The sequence below is a fragment of the Lepidothrix coronata genome, unplaced genomic scaffold, assembly GCF_001604755.1.
Source record: "Lepidothrix coronata isolate B3197 unplaced genomic scaffold, Lepidothrix_coronata-1.0 Scaffold59, whole genome shotgun sequence".
In the NCBI taxonomy this organism is placed as follows: domain Eukaryota; kingdom Metazoa; phylum Chordata; class Aves; order Passeriformes; family Pipridae; genus Lepidothrix; species Lepidothrix coronata.
Window position 1 is genome coordinate 3,365,845 of NW_016690239.1, and position 23,708 is coordinate 3,389,552.

The 23,708-nt window shown below is 36.6% G+C and overlaps 1 protein-coding gene across 5 annotated transcripts in view; it reads right to left on the minus strand.

The window, feature by feature from the left end:
- The window catches only part of PIP4K2A (phosphatidylinositol-5-phosphate 4-kinase type 2 alpha), a 106,752-nt gene that overhangs the window by 32,592 nt on the left and 50,452 nt on the right, over positions 1-23,708 (minus strand). For all 5 annotated transcript variants that reach the window (XM_017817254.1, XM_017817253.1, XM_017817256.1 and 2 more), the window contains 3 exons: positions 19,334-19,431; positions 18,180-18,276; positions 1,381-1,533 (listed from right to left, as the gene is read on the minus strand). In XM_017817254.1, coding sequence (XP_017672743.1) covers positions 1,381-1,533; positions 18,180-18,276; positions 19,334-19,431 — 348 coding nt within the window. The remainder of the gene's footprint in view (positions 1-1,380; positions 1,534-18,179; positions 18,277-19,333; positions 19,432-23,708) is intronic.

The window sequence follows — 23,708 nt, forward strand, 5'->3', positions numbered from 1 at the left end:
GCTTCTAATGCCAAATATGAAACAGACTACAACTTTAATTCTGCTGCCTGCCTCACAGATCAAACCCTTTCAGAGCAAAGCTAAAATTGTAACTTTGAAAAGTCATAAAAAATAAACCCCAAATTACAATTAGGTAATGGTTTAAAATTTCTCTTTGGCAAAACTGTGATTAACAGATTTCTTAGAAGTATTTCTGATAGTGATATTTATTCACATTAAAACAAACACACGGTGGTCCTACATGTTATTTAAACAGAAGGACAACAAGCAGAGAGAGAAAAAGAGCTCATATCTAACTTCCTGCTATTTCCCAAGCTATTCTGGACTTGGAGGGCATTCAGAGATCTCCCTTTGAGACCCACAAAGATGGCTGGCAATACCTTCAATCCCAAGCACCCTGAAAGAATGCTTGTCTCCCTTGCACCTCAGAATTAAAACCGGTTTTACAAAAGTAGCAGTATTAAAAGAACTGCAACAAACAAGAACATTATAAAACAAAATATAAACCACCTAATCAACAACAAAAAAGCCCAACCCCTAATGTCCTGAAGTCTTTACCTGAAATCCCAATTTACGGAAGAGAGAAGGAATATGGAAAGAAGGACAAACCCACCCTCCTATTGGGTAGCATATTTTAGGCGATTTTTAGAGGCTTTTCTGACTTCTGCAGCTTTAGAACTAATTCAAACAGACCTGGGGCTAAGAAAACTAGCACTGATTTTATTAAGGGTTCTCATATTTCCCAAGTTCTGCTCCCCCCTATGCCATCCACACAAATTATACACTGGCACACTATGGCAGCTATCAAGGTTGATTTGAGGGATCTCCACTGTTCGCTTTTGACTTCACTGTTGTGTATGAAAATTCACATTGTGAATCCAATTTTTTTATTAGTAGGAATTTTACATTAATGATATTCAATTTCTCATTTCTCATACAACTTTAATTCTTTGAAATCTGTTGTTAAGTGACACACAGAACATTCAGTGATCAGATCAGAAAGAGTCCACCTGCACCATTCATACACATGTACACAGACATCTCTCTCCAAGCAAGTCCAGAATTAAGTAGCTTCAAGCCTGGAATTCCACTGGTCAAAAGAAAGACCACCTTCCTAGTAAGGCAAAGGAGCTTATGGCCTCCAAGTTAGTATCTCTGCATCATGTAGACATAACTTTGTACATAAAGGTAGCACAGATATTTAGAGAAGTGCAGCCTTGTGAATTGCAGACATACAATAAATTGCTGATGCAAAAGGGAAAAAGTCTGAAGTGACTCTTTTCCCATAATTATTCATTTAAAACTTTTAAGACTATAAAAAAGATTAGCATTATAATATATAAGAAGAGATCCCACACGCTGATAGAGTTCATGTATTACCTGATGGTATTTCTTCAGTATGTTGTGCATTTCTGCTACATCTTCACTTGTTATAGTTTTGATGATATATCTTTTGTCGTAAGATGTATGAAAGCGGGCACCACTGCGTGCTTGGGAATCATTGGCAAGGGGTGAACTTCTTGTCAATGAATTCTGTCAATTATTTAAAACAAAAAAAAGCATCAAGTCAGGCAAAAGTATGTAACTTTTAATTAGAACAAATATAAACAATTTACATTTATATTAAAATCTTGTCCAATACATCTGCACCAAACTGAATTCTGCAAAACACTTATTCACAGACTACATTATCTTGAGAAAACACTTCAAAAGTATTCCAAGAACAAAAGCATGTCTGGGGGGAAGGTATTGTCCATCAGTGGTTCAAAACTCATCCTCAACATTCGATGAGAATTTATTGCACTTTGTTATGTATACAATATCAGCTTTTGGGAAGAAAGCATACAGTAATTAAAAATCCAAAAAGAAAACTGTGTTACACCACAATAATTATAAATAGAGGAGTCATCCATAGTTACAGTATCACTTTAAAACTAGGAGGATGTGCTCTTGAGACAGTGTCATCTGGTACATAAACAATATCACAGGTAAATTTCTGAGTTCTAGTACCAGAGCTATTTCAATGATTTCATATCCAGAGTTAAGCAAATAATAATACTGTACGGTACCTCCTTTTGTAAAATAGAGCTACCTCCACACAGTCTCAAGAAGGGAAGATTAGTTAATGACTGTATAGCAGTTAGAAGAAAAACTGCTAGAGGTTAGGGACCATTTTTAGACTGAATTTTGAGATTACCTGTGCTTCAACAATAGCAAGAGAAGCCCTCTGCTTTTTTTCAGAGAATAAGAAGTATTCAGAGTAGATTTTTTTTATATTTATAAAAACAACAAAACTAAACAAAGTATAACAACTTGCTTTTGGCTGGAAACATCTTTCTTTACCAGTAGAAACTTATGCCAATTGTTATATACTTGAATTACACAATTTTTTTTTTGTTTTAATAAGTAGTAACAGCAGCAACATAGCCATGAGAAAACAAGGATGTTCTTACACCCCTTGTGTACTTCCATAAATATGGACATACACTGAAAAGGTTAAACAAGTTAATTACAGACTGCTGGAACACTTCTATGTTTATGAAACAAACTTGCAGTAACCATCTGGTATATCCCTACTGGTAGCAGAATACCCCAGCTCCTGCTATTGTCCCTCATTGTACCACACTGCACAAATAGCTCTTGGTAAATTGAAATACACCTCCTCCCTTTTCACAGTCACACAGCATAACATTCTCCCTGCTAAGTGAAAAGCCTTTTTATTTTCACAAGACGTTTTAATAAAATTTTATATATAAATGTAAACATTGCAGGTTCCTGAACAGCAAAGGTTCAGCTCCAAAAGCTATAGAATGAGATGTTTGTGTGGTTTAATAAGGCACCCTGAATTAAGTCACAAAACAGATTTACACTGGAAGAATGATGATGCTTTCAGGTAGTAATTACCAATTACTACATCTACAATCAGGTATCAAACCCACAAAAGTTTCTTTTTGTAGGACCTATGTCTTATTTGGAAGTTTTAACCATTGTTAAACGTGTTCAAAAGCTCTATGGACTCCAGCAGGAGTTGGACATACAGATTCAAGCCCTGTGACAGAAGGTCAGTAATTATTATAAATTAGTAACCTCGACCAAGAGATGAGGGCACCTACAGTCCCAACTTAACATGGCATTTGAACACATACAATTATGTCTCCATATTTTGGAGATCCATTGATTTTGACTGGCCTTCAGCACAGCTAAATTTATCCCAATTGTGGAGTGCTTTCCAAAATCAATTTTATATGAAATAAAACCATTTTCCCACCAGGTTACTCAGTTCAAGTGAAATACTCAGGAGTAGCAGGAATAACACTAAATCACCTAAAAGCACACAGTTCTACAAGGGCTTATTAGAATGAAAACCTTAATTACATGTAAGAGAAATAAATCATCTTCATCTATATTTCTAGGCTTGTATAATGAACTAGAATAATTACTAATGTCTATGATAAAAAGTGACACCTTTCTCCATTATCCTCTCTATTCACTAGCAAGAGAAAGGGCATGGGTGCTTTATAAATCAACAATTTTTTCTAGACTAACCAGAACAGAGCTTTAGGGACAACCATTGCAGACATTGCAGTTCCTTCTCTGCACTGGCTTTTGGACAGACAATTTAAACAGATTGAGTCCTGATATGCCATCACTTCACACAGTATTGAAGATAGTAGAGAAGAGAATTTAAGTATCATGGCAGTTTCCCTTGGCTGTTTTCAGATTTTTTTAATTCAAATTAATTTCCCACCACTCCACCACTGAAGTCTATTCAAGGGAACAAGTATCATAAAAATAATTACATTTTCTTAATGCTATACTTGATACCAGTACTCCATTAATTTTCAAATTGAATCATAGAGTTGTTGTTAGAAGCCATACTCTGCAGAAACTCTTTCTGTTCTACACTCAGACCTTGGTTTTGTTTCCAGGCCTGTATTTAGTAGTTCAAGATGAAGAACTGATAACAAAAGTTCAAAAACAAAAAAAAAGTGCAAATTCAGTTGCCTTCATCACAAATCAAAAATATGATGTAACATAATAATTATTTTTAATTATGAAAAAAGAAAACACATGGGTAACCATTAATGTATGTGGTGAATTAAACTACTGCTAAGTTATTAGGCTATAATTCAGTTAGTAATAATAAAGGCTACTGAGTAATTACTTGTTACTGTTCCCAGCAGAAAAGGGTGCATTATTCTGAGGTTAACTATTGCAATAAAGCAGTAACCGCAGTTTTCTGAATGTATTTTTTTCCATAGAACCCTAGTATTCAAACTGTAACCCATATGGCATAAACCTTGAAAGCAATTAACCTAGCAGGAGACCTAAGTTGTTTTCCTATAAAAAGCTGCAAAAGAGTGTGCTTGCTAGTCTGCCACCGAACCTCTGAAGGAGGAAGAAAAGAAGGAAAATGTGAAATAGGACTTGAACTCAAAATTTCAAATACTCTTAAGGTTTATTTTAATATCCTTCATCAAGAGATTTTCAGATATGAGTGGAATTCAGACCTGGGAGCACCTGGTATAAAGGAGGACCCAGTCAACTGGAGGTTAAAGAACATGATGCCCATTCACAAGAAGGGCTGAAAGGAAGATCCAGGGAACCACAGGCCTGTCAGCCTGACCTTGGTGCCAGGGAAGGTTATGGAGCAGATCATCTTAAGTGCCACCACACAGCACATGCAGGACAACCAGGGGATCAGGCCCAGCCAGCTTGGGTTTGTAAAAGGCAGGTCCTGCTCGACCAACCTGATCTCCTTCTGTGACAAGGTGACCTGCTTAGTGTATAAAGGATAGGCTGTGGATGTGTCTACCCGGACTTTAGTAAAGCCTTTCACATTGTTTCCCACAGCAGCTTCTGGAGAAACATGGCTTGGTCAGGTGTGTTCTGTTCAATGAGTAGAAAACTCTCCATATGTCTGGGCCCAGAGAGCGTTGGTGAATGGAGTTACATCCAGCTGGCACCTGGTCACCAGGGGTGTTCCCCAGGGATCAGTGCTGGGGCCAGCACTGTTTAATATCTTTACCAATGACAGGGATGAGGGGATCAAGGGCACTCTCAGTCAGTGTGCAGACACACCAAGACCAATGGGAATGTTTGATCTACTAGAGGGCAGGAAGGCTCTGCAGAGGGATCTGGACAGGCTGGATCAATGGGAAGAGGCCAGTAGTAGGAGGTTCAACAAGGCCAAGTGCCCTGTCCTGCATGGCTACAGGCTGGGGGAAGAGTGGCTGGAAAGCTGCCCAGCAGAAAAGCACCCGGGGGTGCTGGTCAACAGCAGCTGAACATGAGCCAGCAGTGCCCAGGGGCCAAGAAGGCCAGTGGCATCCTGGCCTGTATCAGCAATAGTGTGGCCAGCAGGACCAGGACACTGATTGTCCCTCTGTACTCGGCACTGCTGAGGCTGCACCTCCAATCCTGTGTTGAGTTTTGGGCCCCTCACTACAAGAAGGACATTGAGGTGCTGGAGCGTGTCCTGAGAAAGGCAACAAAGCTGGTGAAGGGTCTGGAGTACAAATCTGATGAGGAGCAGCTGAGGGAGCTGGGGGTTGTTCAGCCTGGAGAAAAGGAGGCTGAGGGGAGACCTTATTGCTCTCTACAACTACATGAAAAAAGGTTGTAGTGAAGCGGAGGTCAGTGTCTACTTCCAAGTAACAAGTGAGAGGATAAGAGGAAATGGCTTCAGGTTGCACCAGGGGAGGTTTAGATTAAGCATTAGGAACTATTTCTTCACCAAAAGGGTTGTGGAGCATTAGAACAGGCTGCCCAGGGAAGTGGTTCAGTCACCATCCCTGCGGGTATTTAAAAAACGTGTAGACAGCTGTTACACTATGAGAGTGAATGAGCTACTAGTATGTTTATCACAGTTCTTTCATTACAATTCTGGCTAGACAGGAAAAAAATACAAAAATTAGTCAGATTCAAATAGAAATTAATAAAGTAATATTTTAAATCATCTAGAAAAAAACTAGAAAAGTCACTGACTTTTTACAGATTCTTGTCGTTTCCAGCAGTAGCTTTTTTCCTAATGTAAATTAATTCTGCTTGATTGCTAACAATAATGACAAGTTAATTTCCAAATACAGCTATCATACCAAAGATGTTGCCAACAAGAGAATATAATACATCTGTAGATAATTATTTAGCTGCACTTTACTTTTTCTTAATGCTTTAATGGGTTATAAATGGTGATGCATTTATTTTTTAGTAGATGGCTATTTTATTACTAGTTATCTATATCAAGATTAATTAAGAAAGCACACAGCTATCATTTTACCACATGCATATTAATTTGTTAGAATAAACCAACCAACTTCATGCTAAGCAGCATCTTTCCATAGAAGCACAGATAACCCGAGTGCCCTCTCTACAATATTCTGACTCTAGTAATAAATTAAGATCAGATGTTTAAACATTAAACACGTTTAAATAAAAAACAGCCTCTTATTAAACAACCTCTTTGACACTATTTTTACTAAATCTCCACTCTTGTGATAACTCTCTCAATATAATCCACTTTTAAGATACAAAATGTAGTTACTTTGAACTTTGAAAGCATGTGGAACATGGAAGACACTTAATATTACTATTTTCTGTGTTTTCTTTTGAGACTTGCCTATGTTTGTTAAATTAGTATGGTTTAAAAAGCAGAAAAGAAAAATCTAATTGTATCATATTGTGCAGATTACTGGTAATTGCCAGTTTCTTGTGCTGATAAATGCATGGCTGAGTTTTGTACGTGGACAGTTTTATTTGTAATGGTTAACTGTCACTTCTGTGAATAGAGAAAAGTTAAAATTCCTTCTAAAGTAAAGCTTCCAGGTACCATGCAAAATATCCTACCTCTCAACTATACTAGTTAGATTTGTTTACAGATAGAAATCAGTCTTCAGTATAATACATCTGCTGTTGCCTGGCGATGACAACAATGACTCTTTAAGTAGAGGAATGACAAGAATTGGCCTGCACTGGTAAACCATCATTAACAAGATCAAGAAACAGCTTCACTGAAACGATCAAACTGGAAGATTTTACAGGCTTCAAAGAGTTAACAATATGGCTATTTAAAACCACTAATATCCTTCCATTTTGATGTAGGGGAAGCTAACTTACCTGTTAGACTGTTCAGAGAAAATCAAAGCATTTTGCATCTTGTGGAGCTAAGTTAGTAAGTTAATAGTACATATATTAGAATTAAAGAGATTCTTCACTGGAAAATGTTTATCTTGTAAGTTAAGACACAAAACGGTCAAGAAGACACTTAAGCCACTTTGAAGCACAGCCACCTATAACTATAACTATTAAGAAATATCAGACAAAAATATCAGTATCACCACATGTAACATCCAATTTCACTTTTAAGTTAGACTTTAGATTTATCTAGATAAGTAAAAAAGGTTTAACTTATTCTGGGGTTATCTAGCTCAAGTTTTTAAGTCGATCAACTTTATCTTAATGCTGACAATAGTAAGAAAGTTATGCAGTTTGATGGGTAGTAGTTCTGGTGTTACTACAAGACAGACTAAAAAACTGCATTTATTTGAATTGTACTGCCCTGTTGTTCAGAGTGCTATTGGACACACTGTGTAACCTTTCTCCTACTGTTGAATGCAGTTTTGTGAGGCAATACATGGTAAAACACTCTTGTGATACAGACAACTTTTGCCAGAACACACAGATAAATTTCAGTGATGATTTGTACAAAAAGTAAAATCAGTTATACTGTAAACATCCACGCACAAATTCCTTGGAAGCAAAGCTGATTGAAACTGCCCAAACAGAGCAGTGCAGGGCTTTTCCTCTGTGTCCTTGTGTCCAGCACTCAGCTAAGGGAGACCCATTGCCATCCCCAGTAACAATACCTCCTTCTTAAGAAAGTTGTCTGTAGTGGAGTAGGAAGGAAATATAGAATGAAACTCAAGCATCTCCCTTTTCCAAAAGGAAAATATAAATGGGGTTAAGGGAGGGGGAAAGGAGAAACAGATACATCATGGCAAATACCAGATTGAATTCCCTCTGGCTCTGCTTCTTTATTAGGGGAAGACTAAGTGGAAACTGAACAGATGGGAAATGAGCCACTCCTCACTTCGCACAGATCTATGAGCCACAAAGCCAGAACTGAGAGGATAACCTTCAGATAGAGACAAATAAATGCCCGACTCTTACCCTCCAAGAGATACAGGTTTCATGATCCACCAACCCCGTTACTATCACTTACTGCTACAACACAGCACTTCCATATTGTCCAGTAGAGCATGTAGGTAGCTGTACAACATTGGAGGCATTAACTTATTAAGTTAATAAAAATCATCTGCTTATGTGATAGCATTAGAGAGCTCAAAACTCAAAGAAATGAGGGTCAGAGTGCCCTGTCCTCTTCAGATTTGCTCAGCCTTCAACTCAGCCACGGTGTGCCTTGGTCCTCTGGCACAATTAAAACATCTGTCAGCCACGCATACCCTGTTCCACTTAACAACTTCACTTAGCAACTCACTGCAAGTCTCTTGCTCCAAGTGTGTATGTTCTGCCAATTCCCCATTCACTTCTCATTTGTGAAGTTTTAATCTTGTGCCTGCTGGTTTTTTGGTCTCAGGAGAAAGAAAAGGTTTTGTACTTTTAAAGTGTGAATACTTTCATGAGGTCACTTAAAGACTACGCTAAATTACTTGTGTAATTACTTATACAACTGAAGACACATTTCACATGCCAAGCTCACAGATACCTCTGCTAGATAAATATGTCTTTTACATATATCCCTCTCTTCCCCGAATAGTTTCCCTCTGACAAGCCTCACTGCTTTTACATAAATTAATATAAAAAATATCACCTCTCACTAACTAGCAGGCAACTAGAAATATCCATCTGGTCTTCAGTGCTGAGAGGCTACAAACCACAAAGAATTTGTCCCATACCATGGAATTAATTTCTGATAAAATAATAGAAGTATAGCTTTAAATATAAGTGACTAAAAGCTACACCACTTGTATTTAACTTCCCAAAGAGTTGTTGATTAAAAAAGTTAATCAGCGCACACAAATTACATGTCATAATTTCACCCAAGAACAGCATATTCTTTAGCAAATTATCTGAATTTTTAATTTCAGTATAGACCCAGTCTCTACACTCAGCAACTCTTTCCCAAACTCTCAGCAATCTGCACAGTTTTATTTCCTACAGTAAATACATACTACATAAGGAAAAAGGTTTTTTCCACAAGTGCTCTTAGGACCTGATCCACAATTCTTTGAAGTTCACAGGAGCTTCTTCTGGAGCCTTTGACAAAATTTCGTAAACTAGAATCCAACGCAACTGCTACCCATCAGTAGTAATTTCATTTCACACAGCACTTCCTAAACTGAACTCCAATGTCTGCTTTTGGTTAAGGTACCAATTCTGGAAAGACAGTCTTTAGTTTTTCCAACTTCAAAAGACCAAAATTCACCACTATAGTTTTTCTAGTATTTAATAATTTGTGTTGCTGAAAAGGTGGGTCTAATTTCGAATTTGAATTATTTTCTTTTCCAGTCATTCCTGAAGTACCTAGTATTCTTTTTCTGCAAAGATACTCACATACTGCTTACTTCTCAACTCTAATTTTTTCAAGTGCAGCAGGTCAAACTCTGTCTCTCCCAACCACATGACATTCTCTGTCCTTAAATTCCTTTGACACTATTTTTTCTATATCCAAATTTCAATATCCTTTTTTAAAGAAGACTAGCATCAAAACTATATATAGTATCAACTTCAGGTGTAAAATAAACAGATGTCAAAAAGAAGTTAGAGCTCTGTCTGATCTTATTTTTATACCTTTCAATTTATCCACCCAAGGGTGCAGTTACTCCTTCTAGTCTGAAGGTCACACTACTGCTAAATTCTTGTCCTTTTTGACCTCTTGTTCCTTCTCAGAGCTACTACCTCCCTGAACACAGCCTTCACCTCTGTAGTTCTGCGCTCCTTTTCATCCATATAAATATTCAGCTGGCTGTATTAAAAGGTATCTCATTTGGACGGGCTCGGAATGCCAGGTGATCAAAGTGGGTTTTGTACAAAATCCTTCTCTTTATCCCACTTTGACATTTGGATGGATTTTGCATTTTCTGCAATCTTTCACTACATCAAATGTCAACTGCTCATTGACAATTAAATTTTGATTGTTGTCATTTAATCATCTATTATTTATATAATTTTAATTTTTTTTAATTATAAAGCTCTACAAGAATTAGCATATTAAAATCCAAGACACAAAATATCAAGGCAAATACTTTGTAAGAGGCATCCTTAAGAGTCCTTAGAAGCCAGCTAAAATGCCACCTAATACCTTATCCTTTGGAAGTCTATTTTTACCTTGCATATTGGTCAATAAAAATAGCAGCCTGTTGTAATTAAGTAACAGTAAAGATATTAGTCATAATGCTAGTTTTACCAATACCAGATCTCAAAAAACTAAACTAATTTCCAGAGAGATTTTGATTGTTTCTAAGAGTAAGTTAAGCTGTTTGGAGCTATTTTTTCCAACTGAAACCATTTTTGTGAGGAAAACACATGGAGCAAAGCCACTAAAGTACAGGAAGAACTCGTCCCCCCACTCATACCATAATTGCAAGCTATATTTATAACTGGCAAAGTATTGCCCCCCTCTTCAAAGACAAACTGCTGGTGAGGCTCTTCCTCCGCTGCCCACTTTGCTTAAAATGTTCACAGCACGAATTTTTATCTCCACAGTGGGAGGCCAAGGATTAGCCCCAGTCTCCAAGAGGGTGGAGAGATTTAAAGGTCAATTTAATTAGCTCATTCTAATCTCTTGCACGACTAACGTAAATGTCATTGTTTTCTAACTGCTACTTTAGCAGACAAGATTGTATTTTAAAAACTTTGAACACACGAGCTACGTGTTGGATGTAATACAAATACTTTGTGTAACTAATCTAAAAAGGGAGCCTAATAAAAATTGTCATTGAGTCAGAGCTTTTCCTAAAAAAGAGAAAAAGGGCAATAGGAAAATTCTGGTGGTAAAGCATGGAGAGTTTTAGAAGAACAGTAATCTTTCAAACTGACTGGTTTAACAGCTTCTCATTGATTTAAACCTTTCCCATTTCACGATGTCTGGACAAAGGCAAACAACAGTTTCTGGCACTGTGATCTCATCCGAAAGTTGTGGAACACTAAAACAAGCTTCGCAAGCTCAACGCACCCTAAAGACAAATCAGATCACATCCCAGGCTATTTAAGAGTGCCTCTGGGCAAGCTTTGCATGAACAAATAGGCAAAAACAAGTGCACAGATGATGCTCTGTGATGACTGAAATCATAGGTCAGTGGGAAAGCCTGGCAGTTGTTCATTGCTGTTAAGAGAATGCTGTACACACGGTCTCGCTGTTCTGTGGCAGCAGCTACAATGCTGCTCTCTGGCCCATGCAGAGCTTCCCAACAAGACAAGCTTGCAGCTCCCCTCATCCTTTTTTTTCTTTTTACAAGACCTCAGGAATCACAGATATGGATGAATTAGACCTGGATTACTGATTAAGAAGCATATCAGAGAGACAGCATCATAGATGCTCCAAGGTTCTTCGCTGTAATTTGAAACAAGCAACACACTTCTCGGATGGTGTTCAGGACAGCGTTTTGTTAGTGACTTCTAGAAGGAAGAAAGGCAAAGCACTAGTGTTTTAATGTAACAACAGAAGCACCAAACCCAGAGGTGTCTGGGTTTGTCATGCAGGGATGGGTAGAGAAGACTTCTGGATTTATTTGTATGCTGGCAATGTGCACTCTTGCAATTAAGCAGGTTCTTATCTGGAAACACTGATCAGGAAACACAGATCTTTGACACTGAAAAGTGTTTAAGAAGTTTGGCCGGGATGCAAAGGATACCTAACCAGTAACACACACTACAAGCACATTCAGGGATACAATCCCCCTTCTGCCTTTGACAAATGTATGGAAATACTTCACAATGATTTCTTGTCAGCTCACGAGCACGGCTCCCAAAGGACCTATGGTGAATGTCATGGGACCTCCAAAAGACGAAAACAGGACACTACTGGTCCTGTGGTGCACTCATCTGAAATAGTGAGTCATTACTATGACCTTGTTAAGATGTGGATACACATACATTCTGAACACCTATAAACATTTATAAGCAAATTGCATTCAGGGAGTGATTACTGAGGAGAAAGACTTTGACAGAGAAAGGAGAAACACCAACTTTTTCTTTTTTGCTCTGAGCTATCCTTGCAGGAGAAAGGTTATGGGTTCCTTGACTTCGCTGAATGAGAGTTTTATGAATAAAACATGAGATTCTTTCCTAAATCAAATTATTCTTTTGAGACTGTAGATCTAGATTTGGAGCTGTCAGCTTAAGGCATGCACTTGCTTTGGAAAGAGTTAGGGCTCTTTTTCTGGGAGCCTTTTCCCTTCAGCCCCGCAAAGCTTGGCTGGATGCCTCCCTTTCAATAGCTATCTCCACAAGAACTCAGGGAGTGCCTACCAGCTCATTTTTTTGATGTTGCCAGCACACACTAAATTACTATTTTCTAGTTTGAATGCCCAGTTGTGAATGATACTTAGTTTAGGCAAGGAACGGTCAAAAGCAAGGGAAATCAAATGTTTTCTCTAGGGAAAACTAAGAGAGACCAGGGTCTCTCTTAGGGTTTCTGCTGTCATACACACTAAAGTTAAGTTCTACCATCACTAAATTCTATTTTGGCTCATACTTAAATCCTAGAACATAATCCTAGAATGTAAGATATAGATTGCAGACTTCATTTTTTACATGCTGGAAAGACCACAAAACCCAAAGTTCTTGATACTGTAGCTGGTTCAAAACCTTTATGCTGCTACTGCCTATTCCCATGTCAAACAAGATGTCAGCAGATCTGAACATCTTGTGGTCAATGCCCAGTTGGGACCCACATACTGTATACTCTGCTACAGGAATCTCATCTAACAGATGACCCCAAGAATTTTTCATGCACTGACAGACTTACTATGCTAAAATGACCAGCATAGGCATTTTCTGTTCATGACAGTTCTTGCTTCCAGGACTTCTAATGCATTTTATTAAATTAATTGAAAAGGTGATGTTTTAGGAATGAGATCCAACTCCTAACATAGTTGTTACTGATGTATTTGTTGCTGACCTCGCTGTCTGTAGTTTGATGCCAGAAGTGGTTTGTTCTGTAACAAAACAAGCGCCAATAAATGGAAGCATGAATTTCTGTGCAGAAGCAGAGAGGTCTGATTAATATTTGTTTGTCTGAAGAAACATATGATCTTAGATTGCAAAACAGTTTTTAAGCTCTTAAGATGATGTTTTAGGACTGGCTAAGTCATGCAAAATGAGCAGAAATATTTAAAGATTGATAAGAATTTTGATGATCTGAGGTTTAGACACTTAAAATTATATTAAAGGTTGACATCTGAAAAATTAATCTAGAATTTGCATTGTTTTCCTGATGTCATATTAAGAGTCTGGACTACAAATCCTCTTGCACAGAAAGCTTGAGAGATATTGAAAAATCTCATTGACACCCTTATCAGAAGAAGTGAAAAATACCAAGTTAACATGGTTTGTTATTAGGGAAAATTGCTTAAAAGCGGGAATTCTCAATTATCAATTGAGACTCAAATCAAATCAAAATCAAATTCTCAATTCTCAATTCTTCTCAATTTTAGATGTTGATCTTTTACATGGAAAAATGCTTAGAGAAATATTAATCAAATCTAAATTAAAAAGAACTTACAGACCATCTGCTAAAAGTTCTTTATTAATTCTTTGTCCTGTCCAGAGAATCTCTACAAATTTCTCCTGCAGACAGGAAAAGTCAGCTCTGAGCCTGTCACTATTCCACCAAGTACTAAAACTTCAAGGGAAATGGGTTGTGCTCTGCCCCATCCCCAGAAGAAGGCTCATTAGGTACACTGGGACGTTGGTGCCCTCTGGTATGAGCAATTGTACTTTATTGGGCAAGAACCCAGTCTCCCTCTTTTGCCTAGCAGAATCCAGATGTAGGATTCAGCAATAACTTTAAGCAAGAACAGATGTGTTGGAGCATAGTAAAATAAGTTTCCCTTTCCAGAGCAACAGCAGCAGAAGCATTTGTAACAGTAGTAGATCCTGTTTTTCTACAGATTGTTGGGGGGCGTCAGGCTAGCTGCTTGCCTGTTAATCTCTCATAATTTTGCAGTTTACAGAAGCTAATCCTATAATTCTTCTGCCAGAACTGTACTCTTGGCTTTTCTAAGATAAACTATGTCAACCAAGTCGATAAGAAACACTGATGGGTCAACAGCTACCCCATGTATTTTGTAAAAAAAATCCAGACTTTTGTAGAATAACCTTTACAGAACCAATGTCTAAAGCTGAGGGGGTGCAAAGAAATTAAAAATTATTTTAGTGCTCTAGTGAGGGACTTACTTTACAACATCTGTTTTCCAATCCATTTTTTTGTTTTTACTAGAAATAGTTAATGCTCTAAGGTATTTTTCTGTCAATGTTAGAAGGAGTCTTTCTCAATTAAATAAGAAAACACTAACAAAAAATACCTAATTTACCCTATTAAGGCAAAATCTGTCATTACTTAATGCTCTGGCTTGTGGAATTATTTTGACACTTCAAAAATCATCTTCAGTCTGAGATCCATATGTACTTGTAACATCCAACAGCACAAAATAAAACAATAGTTTCTTTCCCTTTGATAATTTATAGTCTTTGTAAGTGGTTAAAATGGTTTTAAAGTTTTTCCATCATTCAAATGAAATTTTGATTCATACTGACTGATCACCTCTTGTGTTCCCCCTTCAAAGCAAAAACAGCCAGACCAGTTTTTAATTTGGTGCAATAAATATTTTAGAAATTTTTTTTTACGTAAGAACAAAGTTTCTTAACCTACATTGAAGACTTAATTGTCATAACAAGTTTCTATAGGCAACCTTTGAATAAAATTCAAGGCTTCACTAACTTCATACTATATTTTCCACACTGCTCTCCATAATAAGGAATGAATCACAAAAAGCCCTTCACTCAGTATTAGCAACACACATGTATCTCCACCAAACTTTAATTCTAGTTTAGTACTAAATGCCTCTTGGAGATGCCCAACTAACTATGAAAGACAGCAGATGCAGGATAGATGACCAGAAACGTCTCAAAAAAAGGAGTTGGTTTTCATCATGTGAAGGAAGGGAGTCCATTCCAGAAATTGTAATTGCCATGACTAGAAATGGCTTCCTGTAAGGCATGAGCCATATACAACTTAAGGAATTCCTCTGACTCTGAAGTCACACTACTTGGAGGAAGTTCCATATATTAACCATTCCATATATGAACTAAGTCTATGTGTTAAGCAGTCCAAAAAATTACTGTACAAATTGATAAACATAATGTAAAGCATTAAAATTAGCATAGCCCAATGAGTAGAGCATACACTACCAATTTTTTCCATGAGACAGGTTATGTTTTTTTTCATGCTTACTCATAAGGAAAGACTATTTGCCCTCTGGAACAACTCATCAAGGATATCTATAGAACATTCTGAAAACAAAAACATTTAAAATGAATGTTCTTCGTGATTTAAACTGATGCGTCTGACTAATGAACAAAGTAATTGGGTTTATTTATCTAAACCAATCCTATCTTGCTCAGTAATGGGAATGACATTGTTCACAATTGATTAGGACTCCCTTCCTGAAAATCGTTATATAAGAAAAACTGTCCAGAGAAAGTTACTTGATTTTTCTTCCATAAGTTTTCCCTTACTTCAACACTGCAAAGAATTTTTCAAATTAATGTTTTGTTCTGAGTATAAGACAATCATTTTAACCAATATTAATTGGAATAACTTCCTTGAAGATAAAGATTATCTGAAAAAAAGTATATTCCATGGATCTCCCTTTGTCAAATGAGATTTCCTTCTTAAATCACAGAGACCGTAACATTAAAATGAAAGCAACTTCTACTCTTAATAGGGATAATCCTTATCTTACACATGGGGTGACATGAATGTTTTTTATCTGTATTTTTATAAGAATAATTTAATTTTGAAAGTGTGTTCAAAATACATTAATACTTTGAGCTCATAAGATTTTTTCTTTTTAATCAGACTACTCCAGATGAATAAGAATTCAGAGTGATAAACTGCTTGGGCTGAGGAAAAAAAACAATAGGCAGACACTGTCTTCCCTTGGGTTAAAATTAATATTAACTATCTTCTGTTTTTCACTAAATATACTTTAAATACTAAATACATTGAATTTTTTTTTCTAACTAATAAATAATTTTGTTGTATCAAAAACCAGGATGTCATTATATTTTCTTATGTTGGATTGTTCTTTGGTTGCATTGTCAAAAAACCCAAAATATGTAGCTACAAAGACGTATTTTTGGCTTTAAACTGAAAATGTGGACAGTTTGTCCAATGACAGTTCCTTAATGCTGTTTTATCATTGTTATCATTAGTAAATCCAAACAGCAGTGTAACATAGTTAGAATAGGAATTTTTGTTGCAGAACAGCAGTGCAGATGGAACCATTTCACTGTGCTGTGGAATGCAACATTTTTGATTATGACAAGTTTGCCAGTTTTAACTAACGACAGCATCTTAAGTCTTCTAATATATATTTAATGAAATTTAACTTTAATTGTGTAGTAATGCCAAAAACCAACCTTCTGAAAAATAGCAAGCATGAGCTGACACAACAATTTTAAGTTTAGGAGCAATCACATGTCCTTCTTTGACATTCATCCTTTTCCTTTGTCAAGAAAAAGGAAATCTTCATATAAAGGGATCAAATAACTTCCCAAATTATATGATCCTCCTTGGTCCATCAGCAAAACTGAACTAGGAATGCAACTGGACACAACTGTTTTAACTGTTGGCCTGCGTCTCAGTGTATTTCCTCTTAAAGTAAACAGGATAATGAAAAAATCACGCCATATAACCACAACAGCTGTACCAAAATAAACCAACCCAACCCTCTTCTCCACTGACTGGCAAAATGTCTTACCAAGGTTACAGTGGCTGTATCCTGAGATTCATAAACTAATCTCCATCTGCACTCCTTCAAGTGTGTTTTAACCCACCTGTGTGTTTCTAATACATTGTTTGATAGTGAAAAGGGGAAAATTGGTAGAGGATCATCGAAGGACTCAGATGTAGATTTCAGCTGCAGTATTCAGTTTGCTCTATTAGCAAGAATGGGAGCATTATTGTACAAATGCGTTTTGTACCATTTGTTTAGCTACTTAAAACCATTTATTAAATATTCTCGCAATGTATCACAGTGACAAGTTATAAATACAACTGCAGCTCACATCAAAATAGTTTAAAAAACAACATGAGAGGAAGCGGTGCTGGGTTGCACGGCATGTATTCTTTAGGACAGGACATCTTGCAGTGTGACTGCAGAAGGAATTATCCCTGTGACCCAACACTGTGCATTAGGAACCGCTAATGGAAAAGGGAACTGTCAGCGAGAAGTGGAAATCAGACTGAAGCAGAGTTCAAGGACTTTCTTTTGCAAAGACAGAAAGAAGCTTTGACTGCATGGAGCAGTTCTGCCAAATCTGGAGCAATTTCTTGGTTTGTTGTATCTGCTTTACACAAGCAATTTGTTTCTAGATCCTCTTAACAACAGGAAAATGAGACATGATGAAGCAGGATGAAGCCGGCAGGCCACAGGTCACTCTTTTCTAACCAAAAAGAGCGTGAAGGGAAAAAAGAAAAAAAAAGGCTATGGTCATTTCAAAAACCACATCTCACACAGACAGACCACTGAAGTAACTGTTATCTAAGTTACTCAGCTGAATATAGCATATCTTATCAGTAGTGTCCAGACATTATTTTTTCTCTCTATTGAAAGAAGTATTACCCTGCAGATTCAATGACATGGTTTATGACTCGGAGGTACTCTAATGGGAAACATGGAAGACCAAAGATGGCAGAAGGATAGGAATCAGAAGACAGCTAGGGCAGGCCAAGAGGTAAAACAGAAGTGTTCTGGCTGCAGGTGGGGGAATATGTAGAAAGAAAGTCTTCTTCTTCTCTTAGTTTTCCTCCAACTTACACAAAAAATCCAAAATCTTATTTCAGCACACTGGCCTGCTTGTTCACAACTGCATCATCACTAAGCTTTAAAATCTCTGTACCACCAGTTTAAGTGTTTTCAGACTGAACTTACCTGAAAGTCTTGATCATCAATTCCAAACCTCTCTCTCAGATTACGGAAAACCATTGGACAATATTCTTTAAATTTGAAATGACTTGGCATGTTTTCTCTGAAAGAATATAAAATCAAATCAACTTAATTCATGTGCATATATAACAAGTATCTCTAAAGAATTCTGTCTCAATTCTGTTCATAGAAAGCAGAGGACAAGGAGATTTACAATCTCTCTTCTAATGCTTTCTTTTTTCAAAGAGATTGGGTCTTGTTGTGTTATTTTCTTCATCTTCACAATGTTTAATAAACGTATACACATTTATTAACTTAGCTATTAGCTAAGGAGCTACAACATAAGGATGAAATAAACACAAACCATATTTTGACAACTTTGAAACATGGACTCAAAAGCAGAAAAGAATGCTTTCCCATTGCCCTAAACTTACTTCAAGGGTGAAATCTTAGATTGGATTACACAATAATTACTGTACCATCTGTGACACCAAAATGTATTGACAGTGCCAAAGCTTCGAGAAAATTTAACTCATTCAATACATAACTAATGTTAATATCCTAGTGTTAATTTTAGACTTATACAAAAGCAGAATATATTCTTGAATAAAATTCAGGTTATACATAAACAAGCATTAATAGTTTTGTATGTCTGTACATACTGCTTATGGCGGATTTATTTTTAAAAGACATAGATATTACATGAAATGACCTTAATACTTTTGAAGCTTCTATATGATTGGTATGGCTTTCTGTTATGGAATATAAAAAGCTGAACACTATTCACATTTGATATATGCTTTAGATTCTCATTCTTATTCAAATATTACATTTAATAAAAAGTACATGTGCATGAATTTATGTTTTTAAAAATATCCAAATAAAAACTTGTATCAGCCATAAATAATCATACCAAGAAAGGATCACCTTCAATATCTAAGATACTCATAAGGCAATAATAAACCATATGGAGGAAAAATTCTACCCAGCATCCTTTGCTGTTGCTTTTTAGAACAGCACAGATGGTTATGTTTATCGCAGGATTAACTTAATCATCAAAACTTCAGTCCCATGCACTGAAAAATAACAGAGTTCATAGTACTTCATAAAAATATCACTGCCACTATCCACTTCCACACAAAATTGTTACTTGTACTTACTTGTTGAAAAGGTGATTGTCCACCTTTATCTTTGAGTATGCTTTGAAATCATCTGGCATCAACATAACAGGGATTTGAACATGGCTCAGTTCATTGATCTAGAGAAAACACAATATATTTATTTGCTGATGTCTCTGCAAAGATGCTGCATATGTCTTAACTATGAAAATGTTATTCAGTCAACTATTTCTTGTCTGTCTGTCCTGGGAGTGAATGTAAGTAACAGAAGAACGCAAAAGCAGTTTTATTCTTTCCAGATTAAATGCAATCTCAAGACTGATACTTTGAAAGAGAAGAAAGACCATTCCATATTTGTACTTGTTTCAGAAAAAAAAAAAAAAAGGCTTCAAAGCATGCTTGGAGTGTACTTTTTACAGAAGGTCAACAAGGACGCCAGTAAAATGGTCTTCTATCCTAAAATACTGTTCTTGTTTCTTCAGTTGCACGATGCTTTCCAAAGATAATTCAAATTCTGTATTTCCAATTACTATTTACCCTTGTAGCTTACACAGTAGCCTTACATGACTGTGTCTTGAACTATTTATAGAAAATAAAATAAAATTTTTCATACATGTGAATGCATACACTTTGGGTTCAATAAGCACAGCTTTATTTCTCACGGTAGTGCAGAACTCAGATGAGTTTTTCTGTCACAGTATTCAGACATTTTTTTGATTGCTCAAGTTGGACAAAGTATTTAAATAGCTGGATTTTTGCTTAGAAATAGATGGGCATGGAAGTCCTAACATTTTCCTTATTTTCTTATATTTATATGGACCATCTACTCTTTCTAGCTTTCAAATTAATATTGCCAGTATTCTCCAGATTAGGATTTTTCACATATATTTGAAATCCACTTCTAACCACATCTCTGTGATAAAAGGTAGACAACTTTACCATGACCTAGTTTGTAGGCATGTTTTTATTATTGCATGTATTAATCTACCCTTACTTTAGTAAAATTTAACTAAATCGTGATAAATAAAAGAGAACTGTTAACTTGCAGTGGTGCTTCCAAACCAGGAATGAGATACTCATTACAACAACAGTCACCAAATACCCATAATATACATTTTACCTATGTTCTTACAGTACTGTACACCCTGGTCATGCATCTCTATTTACCCAGTCAAATGTTTTTGCTCATGCAAAGCACATTCTGCTTCAGCAGTTTTCTACAGGGGTTAGAGGGAAATCCCACTCTATATGAATACTAATGCACACTGGGACTCTCGGCTCTCAGCACTGCTTATCCACCACTGTTTTCCAACTAGGAAGCTGTTAGTTGCCTTTAAATGCTATTTTCTTCCAGAGAGGCTTTTGGAGAAGCCTTCACAGAAGCAGCCATAGGTTATAAATACAGGAGGAAAAAAATGCACTCCCTGCAAGTATGACCTTTTGCAGAACTGAAGTTAAACAAAGTAAGAAAACAGTGAGGAGCCTTTTAGCTCTTAAGCAGAGGAAAGAAACCAACACAGGCAGGTCAGATGCCCTTGTTACTTTTCAATATTTTAAAGTCTCAGTAATGTTCCCTGTCATATCTCATTTTTATTATTCAGATCTTTGCAGTCTACATGAAAACTGATGAAATCAGTTGAATTTACTTTAAAAAATGCTTCTTAGGAAATCCCTGAAAAGCTCTAGATAGAGGCCTGGCAGCTATATAGCAGAATGGAGAAAGGAAATAGATATCTGGAATGAGCTGAGTGTGCTCTGCTCCCTGGAGTTGTAGGGAGAATGCTCTTTTCTCCTTCCAAACAGAGAGAAAGAAGAAACTGCAGTAAATTTTTGAAAATACAGCTGTACAAACCTAATAAATCACAATGACACCTCATTAAATACAACATAACATAACAAAACACTGATCGAAAATCACTACATCCAACATACATGCTCTTTACTGAAGTTGATACTGCTGTACATCAATCTCACCCTGAAACCACAGAGTGGTTCACGAGTCTGCAGAGCTAGTGTAGCTGCTGTACAAATAAAAGTAGGGACATGTAGATATATTACGCAGAGATATGAAACTTTAGATTTGCTTATACAGAATTACCTTCTCTTTTAGATTGCCAGATCGTACAACAAATTCCACACTGGAATGAAAGCCAGCAGAAATCTACATGCATATACAGTCCAGATAAAAGTGATCCCAAGAACACCTTCTGCTGGATACTGTCAAAAATGCTGAATTCAAACATCTTCAACTATCTACAACAACAGAAAGTTTGCTTGCAAATTTGCATGTTAGATTATCAAAACTGCATTGATCAAATTTTCACGTACATTTGCTTTCTTAAATTGCTGATGTAAATTTTCTCTACATACATCTATAGATTTGCTTTCATGCTGTAAATACTTAAATTTGTGCTACAATGGCACATTTTACTTGTACCTGTAGGCCTTACAAGCATCATCTGCACAGCAAAATAATAAAGCCAAATGTGTTTGTATGTGCACACTTTTGAGATTCATCTATTTTAAGCAAAAATTCCAAAATACTTCTCCTAAGAAGTTCCAATAATATCTGAATGCACACTCCCCCCATTCCCCAATCAGGGAGAAAAATGCAGACTAACAGAATGTTTGGGGTTTGTTTGGTTTGGTTTGTTTTTTTTTTTTCCAGGGGTGCTGGTTTCTGATTTTTGGGGGCTTCTTTTTGTTTGTTTGTTTGTGGTTTTGTTTGGTTTTGTGGGGGTTTGTTTTGATTTTTTGAGATTCGTCCAACTCTGAGATATGCAAAAGTAATTTCTCTAATATTTTAGGGAATTCCTCTCTAGCAGAATAGGAAAATAAAAAAGCAGGTGATGAACACACAGTAGAAATGACCTTTGGCATAGCACACCAGCCGAGTAATGGCATGTCCCAGCGGCACAGGCCATTAATTAATTTAAACCTTTCAAGTATAAGGTCTGGTTCTTTGTGCAATAGTACATTTTTCGGACAGATTTGATGAGGCCAGACTGGAAAATGCACACAAGACAGAATGGAATACCCGTGTCATTAGATCTTGGTGGAAACTGGAACCACACTGGGGGGAGAGGGAGGGAGAAGAAACAATATCCGAAACTCTCCCACAAACAGCTCTTGAAAAGCTAAAAGAAAAGGGAAAGGTCAGAGGGATCAATTCTCTGCCATCACTGTGCGAATAACAGTCACATCTGAAAGACACCAAATATGAAACGTAAAGAAAACATCTTGAGCCCCCCAACTTATCTCAGATGCAAATTTTGCTTCTTTTTGTCTGTGTTTGAAAGTCAAGCACAACAGAAAACACATTAGGATGCATGCGATACCTTTGACAAATACTATGCGCATCTCTTGGTGTTACCCATTAAATACAGCTCCCTTAGCAATAGCAAATGAGATGCGTCTGTGAGGATGAAAGTTCATCCAATTACAACAGAAACTGTGTTACAATAGCCGTAATAATTACATAAGAAATAGCCATTTTCCTCTAAGGAGTGCTTTTGAATGTAATAAAATCATAAGCAAGAAACAATTTCCTGCAAGATAATGGCGGAGAGTAAATGAAGCAAAAAGAGCTCACTGGACAGAGAACGGACTTGTTGCTGAGGGCTCAGGATCAAACATTCATTTAACAATTATATGAGAATCCAAATGCATAGCATCTCCATGATAAATGTATGTGCATCATATTGAGAAGAAAAGTTCCTCTAGTCCTGCAACCTATGTCCTTTAGCTGCCTTGAATTATTGTTACCAATGAAAAATTTTGCTAAAGTTTGTCTTGCTATTGAAACAGACAATGCTTGCTGTATCTTTGAAGAATTTAAATCTCATATAATAGTCTTAGAGAATGTTGTTTTAAATACGAACGACTAAGATTTTAGTTGCATGGTAACCATGCATATTATGTATAAATACCTCACGTGTATTAATAATGTTTGTAAACTCATGCACACAAGATATTAATAAGTGACTCAGAAACCTCTCTTTAAGTAGTTAATTCAAATTATCTTTTGTGATATTAGTATAAACCCAGGTGGTTATGCGAGATGGAAACAACAACTTGCAAGCTTTAAGGTAGAAGAATTTTAAAAGCCTTAAGACTGGTATCGCCTCTTTAAACATATGGTAGAAAAAACTGTGGCAGTAGGGATCTGCCCAGAGTGGTAGCTTGGTCATGGTAGGTGGGAGGGGGTGAAGCAAAAGGAGGCTTTCAGGCAAAAAACGACTGATTGCAACTCATTTTGCTCCTGCAGGTTTAGGATTGAATTCACACTGTCAGGAAAACAGAGGTTGTAATTAAACTGCAAATAAGGGAATAATAAAAGCCTACTGGACATTGAATAAATAGTAAGACTCAGCTGGTAATGATTCCGAAATTAGCACACAGAGAGGTGTTCCCACAA